At 37.0% G+C, this 9,565-nt stretch overlaps 1 protein-coding gene across 1 annotated transcript; it reads right to left on the reverse strand.

Annotated features, from left to right (window-relative positions):
• Nucleotides 1–2,131: 2,131 nt before the first annotated feature.
• On the reverse strand, nucleotides 2,132–8,381 carry LOC149554499 (ribonucleoside-diphosphate reductase large subunit). Its single transcript, XM_089828548.1, has 17 exons — nucleotides 8,006–8,381; nucleotides 7,843–7,904; nucleotides 7,330–7,417; nucleotides 6,578–6,841; nucleotides 5,908–6,148; nucleotides 5,648–5,724; nucleotides 5,387–5,557; nucleotides 5,203–5,295; nucleotides 4,963–5,112; nucleotides 4,790–4,876; nucleotides 4,527–4,691; nucleotides 4,315–4,434; nucleotides 3,704–3,906; nucleotides 3,466–3,615; nucleotides 3,228–3,375; nucleotides 2,638–2,721; nucleotides 2,132–2,540 (listed from the first exon to the last, which is right to left on the reverse strand). The coding sequence occupies exons 1-17, from the start codon at nucleotides 8,231–8,233 to the stop codon at nucleotides 2,442–2,444; spliced, it is 2,430 nt and encodes an 809-aa protein (XP_089684674.1). The 5' UTR covers nucleotides 8,234–8,381; the 3' UTR covers nucleotides 2,132–2,441.
• Between the last annotated feature and the right edge of the window lie 1,184 nt (nucleotides 8,382–9,565).

Below are 9,565 nucleotides of genomic sequence, written 5' to 3' on the forward strand. Positions count from 1 at the left end.
AGATCCCTCTCTAAATCCATGGATTCTATATGAACCCACTTCTAACCATGCTCTCCATGCATCCCCTTGACTAGTTGTGTAATCTATGATCTAGTAAAGTCCCTTTCACTTTGCAATTGTCAATTTTTCCTATAATTTCTTTGCACAACCCTCTTTGTCCCTAGCTCCCCATGCACCTTTGCAAGTTGATCTCTTTGGATATTTCTCTTTGCTTGTGCAATATCCTTCTCAAGCTCTAGGATGGTCACTCTCACCTAGATCGCATCTCTCTCGTACGTCATCATGTCCCACAATACTTTTGCACTCTCTAGAGCACTCTAGAGCATCATAGATGTCATTATTTTCTATGACCTAGTCTAGTCCCCTACCCCTTTACCCTTAGTGTCCCCTATGGTTTCGTATGGTCCCTATTATTGTCTTATGGGGGTTGCCCTCCCTACTAGCCTCGAAATCTTCCTACGCTTATGTACTTGACTCTATCGAATCCTTTGCCTCAAAAACCTATCCCCTCCTACAAGTAACTTGAGTTTATCTCCTAGCCCATCTCCTTTATAGTCATCACTTCTCTCCCTTGTTGATCTACATTCATTCCTAAACTACCCATTAGATCTCGTGTGTTCTAGATTCGTAAGATGCATAGGCATGTGAATATGTTGTGCATGTTGGAATGATTCTTGTGTCATCAATCCTTGCCCATTTGATGAGATCCATACTTGGAAAACTAGCCCACAATGAAGTTATGCAAATGTATTGAAACCACATACCAACCTCTTAAGTAACATGCAAGTGTTCAACCCATTTGCCACATCTTATGTTCTATAGAATTGCTTGGTCACTCTACTCAACCTATACTTCTCCATATGTATAGTCTTACCTAAAAGCCAATAATATATATGTGCATATGTCAAATAATAGCAATCCTTTGCATCATTCTTCATAGTCTCTAAAAGGAGTTCAAGTAAAGCCTATCAAATCATCAAGCACTCATTGCAAGTACCTCACTGTCTCGTAGGAACTCTATTATAGTTGCCCTTGATATTTGCTTGCATAAGGCTCTCCTAATTATTTTTTCGACTTCCCTTGAGCATGTAGAACACAAGTATATGCTTCTATACCTAAACTAATAGTAATGTAACCTCAATCCCTAGGTTCTTGTACTCATAATACACCATGTATAGGGTGCTCCCCCACCATATGCCAAATTTGTGCCCTTGTAGATCTAGTTGCATCATATCTACAATCATTCCATCTAAACCAAGCATTAATTGTGGCAATCTCATCTACCACAAGCCTTTATAGCATCCATGTCTTGCTTACTAGCAACCTCTACATCCTCCACTCATTGACTTGCTCCATATGGTACTCCTCATCCTCTATTATATGCTCTAAGACCACTCCTCATATGGGTACTTGCAATATCTACCACACATCAAGTAGTGTTATGAATGTACTCTAAGATCATTATTTTCTTATATTTGAGACAATGTCATTTCAAAGACTTCATCAAAGAGGGGCAAAATGTAGATGCTCAAATTTGCCCAATTCATTCTCACCTAACCTTTAGTAAAGGTGAGTAAATTTAATAGGTTCCCATTTTGTATGAGAAGTGGCTAGTGTACATATTAGTTTGATCAAAGGAGTAGTTTCACATTTTCTCTTTTATAATTTTTGGTGTATGAGCAAGTGGTTCATGTACATATAATAAGTGTCCCACTAAGCGAACACACATTTCATACTACCTTTTTTTCATTCAAGCATAGCTCACATCATGAACAAGGTACCTTGCCCCTATAATCATCTATTTGAAGTAATAGTTGCTATCTTTAAATGAATATGTTAGTACTCTTATCACATTCCTCTTGACATGTTTGGAAAATTAAATATACAATATAATTGTGAGCCTAGAATTAATTACAATGACTAGTAGCCACAACTCTTCAATAAGAAGAGCAATAATTACATCAAATACTTGTTGAATTATACAAATTAACAATTTTATGATTGATCTATAAAATATTCAAATTTAAATACAAAATACATTTCAAACAATATAAACAAATATTATCTAATTCCATTACAATGAACATGTTCAACACCATTAACAAATATTTACAAAAGATAAAATGACTCATTGAAGGCAATAGGAACAAATATTGCTCCAAATTGATTATAAACCAATTACAACTTTAAAAACTATTAAAGCACTACTTTTACATATCTGATCAGATTTTACATAATCTGATCAGCTTAACAATATTATTGGACTTAAAAGGATTCAGATCCAATCCAGAAGATCACAATTTCAACCAAGATAGAAACCAAATATACAACACCTATCATCGAGGTCACAAGCCATCGCAGATGGGCTTACATTATGTCATTCTATTGCTTCAACAGAGACTGATTGAGCAATTCGAATAGAAGTGAGATCCATTGCAGCTTTAGCTCCCACAAGCCAGGCATTCATCCTTGTTCTCTAAAGAACATACCATTTGTGCAATTTTTGTATCCACGTCTTCATCTACTGACTTGAGCTTTTCCTGTACAGAAAAAAAAACATCGCAATTGCTATGTTAAACTAAGAAAACCGAGGATCTAAAATAACAAATAGAATCTTGAAATTCGAATGATGAGCACCTTTACAGTGGTAGTGTCCACAGTAAACTTTATAGCATCTGCAGCAGCCCTAGACCGTAAATAGTATATTCCAGTCTTTAGGCCCTGATCAAACGGCAACACCAGGTTGTCAATTAAGATATTACACCAGATGTTACATTTGATTAATATTTGACTGCCTAAAGTTAGTAATTTTCCCCCAAGATCTCTATTATTTATTGAGATGGTACTAATGCCTTCTAATATGTTAATAAATTGGCGAAAATTCACAAGCAAATACAACCTGTATCGAGCACAAGGTATGCCAAAGAAGTAAAACGCAATGTGGAAGAGTAGGCAAGCAATTAACCAGGGAAGCTTACAAGAAAGTTACAGATTGGATAAGCAAATCATAAGATTGGCATCCCTATCTTGGTTTTGACATAAATCTGTGATCGGCCTCACTTCTTAGATTTAATATGTATAACCTCACGGACTTTCATCTACCGTTGTGGAAAAAGGAAAAAACTTTGATATAATTGCTATAAGTGACCCAGTGGAATAAGCCATTTTATATACACTCCTGGTTTTGACACTACTCAATTAGATGACACAAATTTGAGAGTTTTTACCTTTGACCATGTGTAAAAATGCAGTGAAGTTAGCTTCCCAAAATTAGGTTGATCCATGTGAATATTCAGACTTTGGCTCTGATCTATGTAACAACCCCGATCAGCTGCCATATCAACAATTGTACGCTGCTTGATTTCCCAGACAGTCCTGTTTAATAACACAACGTATAGCGCACCTTAGAGACTCCCTTAAAGTGTGCCATAACTAAAGGAACTGCAATAGAGTTAAGAGACTTACCTGTAAATAGCCTTTAGATCGTCAGAGATCTCACTAGCATTTTGAACAGAGCCATTGTGATAAATGATCTTATTCTTTAAATCAGGATTCCAGATCCCCGTATCAGTTAAGTCGTGGAGGAGATGCTTATTCACCACTACAAACTCGCCACTGCCAATTCAATAAACAGCTTACACTTAAATAAACTCCTTGGGAAATACAAGGACAAGTACCATAGTCACAGGCGAAAGGGACTCACCTTAATACTCTCCTGCTATAGATATTAGACGTGTATGGCTCAAAGCATTCATTATTCCCAAGAATTTGACTGGTTGAGGCCGTTGGCATAGGGGCGAGTAGAAGAGAATTTCTTACTCCATTCCTTGCAATCATTTCCCTTAAAGCAGACCAATCCCATCTATCTGAAGGTGTAACTCCCCACATATCTGGTTGAAGTATACCCTGTATCATTGCACAGGACAAATATAGCACGATGAATCTCATTGGAAAACCTCGTAGTACATTTTACAAGTTAATTATAAAACAATGCATCTAAGTACATCTGAAAGCTTTAACTGCCCATATAACTGGTTCAAGTATTGAATGCTGTAGAAACAATGTGATGGATCTCACTGAAAAACCTCACAAATGTTTCCTACGATTATTATGAAAGAACTCAAATTGGAGTATACCCTATAACACCCCATATGAAATGTATAATAATAAAACAATGCATCTCACTGATCTACACCCTATAACATGCCACATGAAATTAATTTAGTCCTAACTGAGGCAATAGATACCGGCATTAAACAGCCTTTCCAAAGCTCACACTGAGCATCAAGTAAAACAGATTATAGTCCAGAATACCTTGCTCACAGGACTTCCAGCATAAGTTTCATAAGGACCCTGCTTAGCAGCAAGTTCACAAGATGCTTTCAGTGCATGATAATAGATTGTCTCAAAGATCTCAGCGTTCAACTTTTGGGCCTACATCCAGATTGTAAAAGTTCTAATTAACATTACTATAAAAATGAGCCAGAATCATGAAATAACCAATTCATTGTTGTTTAATCACCCACTTCTTGAGAATCAAATGGCATGCCAAGCAAAATAAATGTATCAGCAAGACCCTGGACGCCAATGCCTATTGGCCGGTGTCGCATGTTAGATCGTCTGGCAGTTTCCACGGGATAGTAATTCACATCGATGATTTTGTTCAAGTTTGCAGTAACTATGGCTGTGACCTGTCAGTGTTGTAAAGAATAACGGTCCAACAGAGAGAAGGTCAACACTATCGTCAAGCGAAAAAAAGTAATATACAAAAAATAAATTAGTAACTGACTTCTCCTAGCTGTTCAAAATCGAAGTAACGGTTATGAGAACCCCTGCTGCCAACAAGCTTAGATGGATGAGATTCAGCTGGAACCCCCTGCAAGAAATAGACCCCACATCAATTAGGATTCCTATTGTGATATATATAACACAATGAGGATAAGCTGTTATCATTCAACTCACCTTTTCTCTTACAAATCTTGGGAGAGCAAGCGATGCCAAGTTACAAACTGCAGTTTCTGTTGGGCTAGTGTACTCGATAATCTCAGTGCAAAGGTTCGAGGACTTAATTGTTCCAAGATTCTGTTGATTGCTCTTTCTGTTGCAGTGATCCTAAAGCCCAAAAATAGAATTAATGCTCAAACAAACAAAGAAAATGCAAAGTAAAAATTTCCTAAGTTCCTCAAGAAACCATTAAGTTACCTTGAATAAAAGATAAGGGTTTCCTGTTTCTATCTGAGCTTCCAATATTGCAAACCAAAGCTTGTGGGCTTGTACAACCTTCTTTGCCTTCCCCTGATTAAATTGTGCAATCTTTGAGCCACAATGCATGCTAGAAACAGATTAAACCAAACAAATAGATTAAAGAGGTAAACGAAAGCTTTACCTGTTGCTCATATGTCAGGTAAAGCTTCTCGAACTCTTCGCCCCAGCAATCTGCTAATCCGGGAGACTCATTCGGACAAAATAATGACCAGGTAGCATTCTCCTGGACCCTCTTCATAAAGAGATCTGGAACCCAGAGCGCATAGAACAGATCTCTAGCCCTGTTCTCTTCCTGCAAGATAACAGAAATCAGTTTCATGAGACCTTAAAGAGTCAAAAAGTTACAAGTGTAATTTGTTTACTCACGCAAAAGAAAAATTACCTTCCCATGGTTCTTTCTCAAATCAAGAAAGTCAAAAACATCAGCGTGCCATGGCTCCAAGTAAACGGCAAAGGCACCTGCAGAAATATTATAATCGGATTGAGCAGCTTGCAACTTTCATTTGAAAACCAAAACATAACAGGGTATATTTCATACAAGCTGCCCCTACGAAAATGAATGCATTGATATCTTGGAAGTGAGATAATAAAACGAGGTGTTTCATATTAAGCCACCAATTCTTAAAAGATTTCAATCATTACCCTTTCTCTTGCCTCCACCCTGGTCTACATAGCGAGCAGTATCATTAAACACACGCAGCATTGGCACAATGCCATTTGATGTGCCATTTGTTCCCCTGATGTAGCTATTCGTTGCACGAATATTATGAACAGAAACTCCAATTCCCCCGGCCGACTTGCTAATTATAGCGCATTCCTTAAGGGTTTCATAGATACCTTCAATACTATCGTCCTTCATACAGAGAAGGAAGCAGCTGCTCAACTGCTCAAAGCCAAAACATTAAGAGAACCACTATAGCGTATCAGAAGGGCAACCATGCAAAGGAACTCGCATCGTTGACAGTATACGTCAAACCATAATGTTTAAATTTCAACCCTGAAAGTCTAGAATATTCCACAAAATTAATTATGTCAAGCCAAAATGTTTCCTAAATAATATTAGGAATATCAGACCAGCATCAATTCAAGGTTCCATAAAATTTATGCCGTTAGATGCATACAGCATCCAGATAAACACTACTCAATAACAACAGTTTCACAATACATCGCAATGCAATACTGCTAGAAGCATTTGAAGATGCCAACTCAGAACTAAAATGTCCAAAAATCATGCGGGTGATTACATTTGGTGTTGTCCTTTGAAAGACAATCCAAACAAAAGTAAGGTGCAATGAGTACAAGAGGCACGCACCTGAGGCCTTGGAGTTCCAGCATTAAAGAGAGTTGGAGAAGCATGAGTAAACCACCTCTGTGACATCAGATGGTACGTCCTTATAGCAGATTCAATGTCATCTTTGTGAATTCCCACAGATACTCTCATCAACATATGCTGAGGCCTTTCCACAACAACTCCATTCAATCTTAAAAGATATGATCTCTCCAAAGTCTTGAAGCCAAAGTAATCGTAGTCAAAATCTCTGTCATATATTATTTCACTATCTAAACGAGCAGCATTCTGGTGGCATAAAATTACAAATATCAGCATCAGCATTTGAGACACGAATGAGAATGCATAATAGACCAAAGATTAAAGTATGATCTTCATCTATTTATTAAGGCTTTATATCATCAGCATCGGTCTAGCAGCATTTTAATAGAAATCATTTACATTTAATTTCATTGATTTCGCAGATCACACTTCCTGATCTGCTGTCTCCCAATAATGCACCAAAATTTGTGATATTACAAAGCACCAGTTAAACTAAATTCACAGAGTTTTCAGCAGAAAACGATATAAGTTTGAAACAGACTAAAGAAATTGTTTCCATTCCTTCGTAAATATTTGAAGGAACATAAGATTCTATAATATGACATAGCATAGCTCCGGGAATTCCCACTGACGAACCACACTCTTCAAAACCCCAAGGAAATTTTATACATTTCTAACAAAAGCTTCCTCGGCTACAGAATTTATAGAGTATGCAAGGAAATTATGAAAGGTACCTTGGTGATGATATTGTAAACATCATCCGCGATCAAAGGGGCCATCTGACTAGACCTCATGTCTACGTGAGTATACATGTCCTTGACTCTGAAGAACAAACAGATCCAGACACCAAAGCATCAAATTTCAGGATTGCAAACATTTTGCAAAACGATGCAAGAATGCACGCAATGTATACATGATGCATAAATGGCTTCTACAGGGACAAATGTGTGGTGCGGAAAACATCTACAGTAAGGACACAATGTATATGTGGTATTAATAAAATGAAAGAAACGGGTGATAGAGTATATACAATGCATACAGGGTTTTGTCATGGAAAAACCCCACAACAAGCGTTTACAAAATGCATATATTGCACAAAAGAACCTTAAGGTGGGGATGTTACAACAAGGACATATAGTGTGTATATACAATTGATAGCTTAACATTAGGCACGAATGCAATGTATGTATACAGCAAAATGAGCTTCCATTTATAAGATTTAGGCATAATGGTAACGCAATACTCACGTCTCAGAAAACGATTTCTTTGTATTCTTGTGAAGATTTGAGACAGCGATTCTGGCAGCCAGCTGCAACCCATTGCCAAACGAATACAAAATAAATCAATATGGGATTCACGAATTTAGTGTACCTGATTTTTTATGGTATAAATAGGGAACCTACAACTTACAAGAGCATAGTCAGGGTGGTTTGCAGTCATGGCGGCAGCAGTCTCGGCAGCTAATTCATCCAGCTGACTGGTAGTAACACCCTTGTAAACCCCTGTGCAAACCTTCTGCGAAACGAGTACTGGATCACAGTGCTCAGAATTCAAACCATAGCTCAGCTTCTTCAATCTGGCAGTAATCTTGTCAAAATGCACAGCCTCGCGTCTCCCATCTCTCTTGATGACATACATTGTTGTAGCTTCGACAAGGCACTGCAAAAAGGCCGAATGGAGATTCGAAATTAAATGGAGATAGTAATTGGGTATTGAGGATTAAATAGGAGGAGCCTCTGAGTTGAGAATTCAATTGGTTATTGAATTTTTCTCGCTGGCGAGGCTTGACGAAGAAGCAAGATGGGTGAGGGTTAAATAACTATTTCAATTGTCCTCAAAGTCCCGCTCTTGGGTTTTCCCGCTATTACAGTGTTCAAATGAAAGCATTAAAGAAAAAGGATATAGCCAGGTAAGATGAGTCCTTCGCATTATTGCTTGGGCCCGATTCTTTCCCGCCGAGCCACCAATTTTTTCCCAAATTGGCGCCGATTGCTTTTCACATCTTTTCTTCGTGGTTGAAACATTTCAATTTTGATTATGTGAATTAGGTTATGGTCCCGCGAGGGAGATTAGATAGAAATTAGTTAGAAATTCGGTAAGAAAATTATTTTTTTTTAATGAATAGTTTTTTTCTATTAATAAATTAATATATTAATTATATATTTATGAAAAAGGGATAGGGGGATACAAGAGCATCTTGCAAGAGTTCACACATCGTAGTCGAAATTAACAACTATTCATAAAAAAACATTAAGCAACTCGTCAAGCCGCCAAATCAGTGCCCGTCGAGGGGGGCGGTTCATCTTTGTCATTAAAATTCCAGCCATCCATGGGATTAGTAGGGGGACTAGGGACAATGCAGCCATCAGCAGCGTCATCAGGGACCTTGTCATTATCTTTTTCCTCTGCCTGCGGCAGAGAGATAGCCACACTCACAGTTAAGAAATTTTGATAATATGCGTGTTTTTCAAAGAAAAAAAATTATTGAATAAGCATTAGTTATTAGTAAAAGAGGACAAGCACAATATAATATACGGTGCAACTATCCTCCTCAAAAAAATGTATCTTTAATTTTATTTTTATTATGAAATTACAATGATTTTTTACGGATTCGTGTTGATTTCAATGATAAATACTATAAAATAATACAAAATTTGGGAAAAAACACTACATTTTTCTAGATCTGAAGAAAACAAAATTGAAAGTTTTGACTTTCAAGTACGTTTTGTCAGGAGTATAGTCTGCATCTATAATATATACATTTATTAGGATCTTGTAACTACGTCAAATTTATAAATCTATTAATAAAAACATTTTTGTAACTTCTATTATTGTTTGCACCACAATTTCTCTCATGCTCTCAAGTTTTGTATATTTAAAATTATATAAGTTTTTAGCTCTGAACTTTATTTTGAGACTTAGCTATTAACAGAACTTTATAAACAATTAGCTATTAAGAGACTTTTATAA

Source organism: Cupressus sempervirens, chromosome 5 (genome assembly GCF_028749045.1).
Source record: "Cupressus sempervirens isolate cs-2001-9-10 chromosome 5, ASM2874904v1, whole genome shotgun sequence".
NCBI lineage: Eukaryota > Viridiplantae > Streptophyta > Pinopsida > Cupressales > Cupressaceae > Cupressus > Cupressus sempervirens.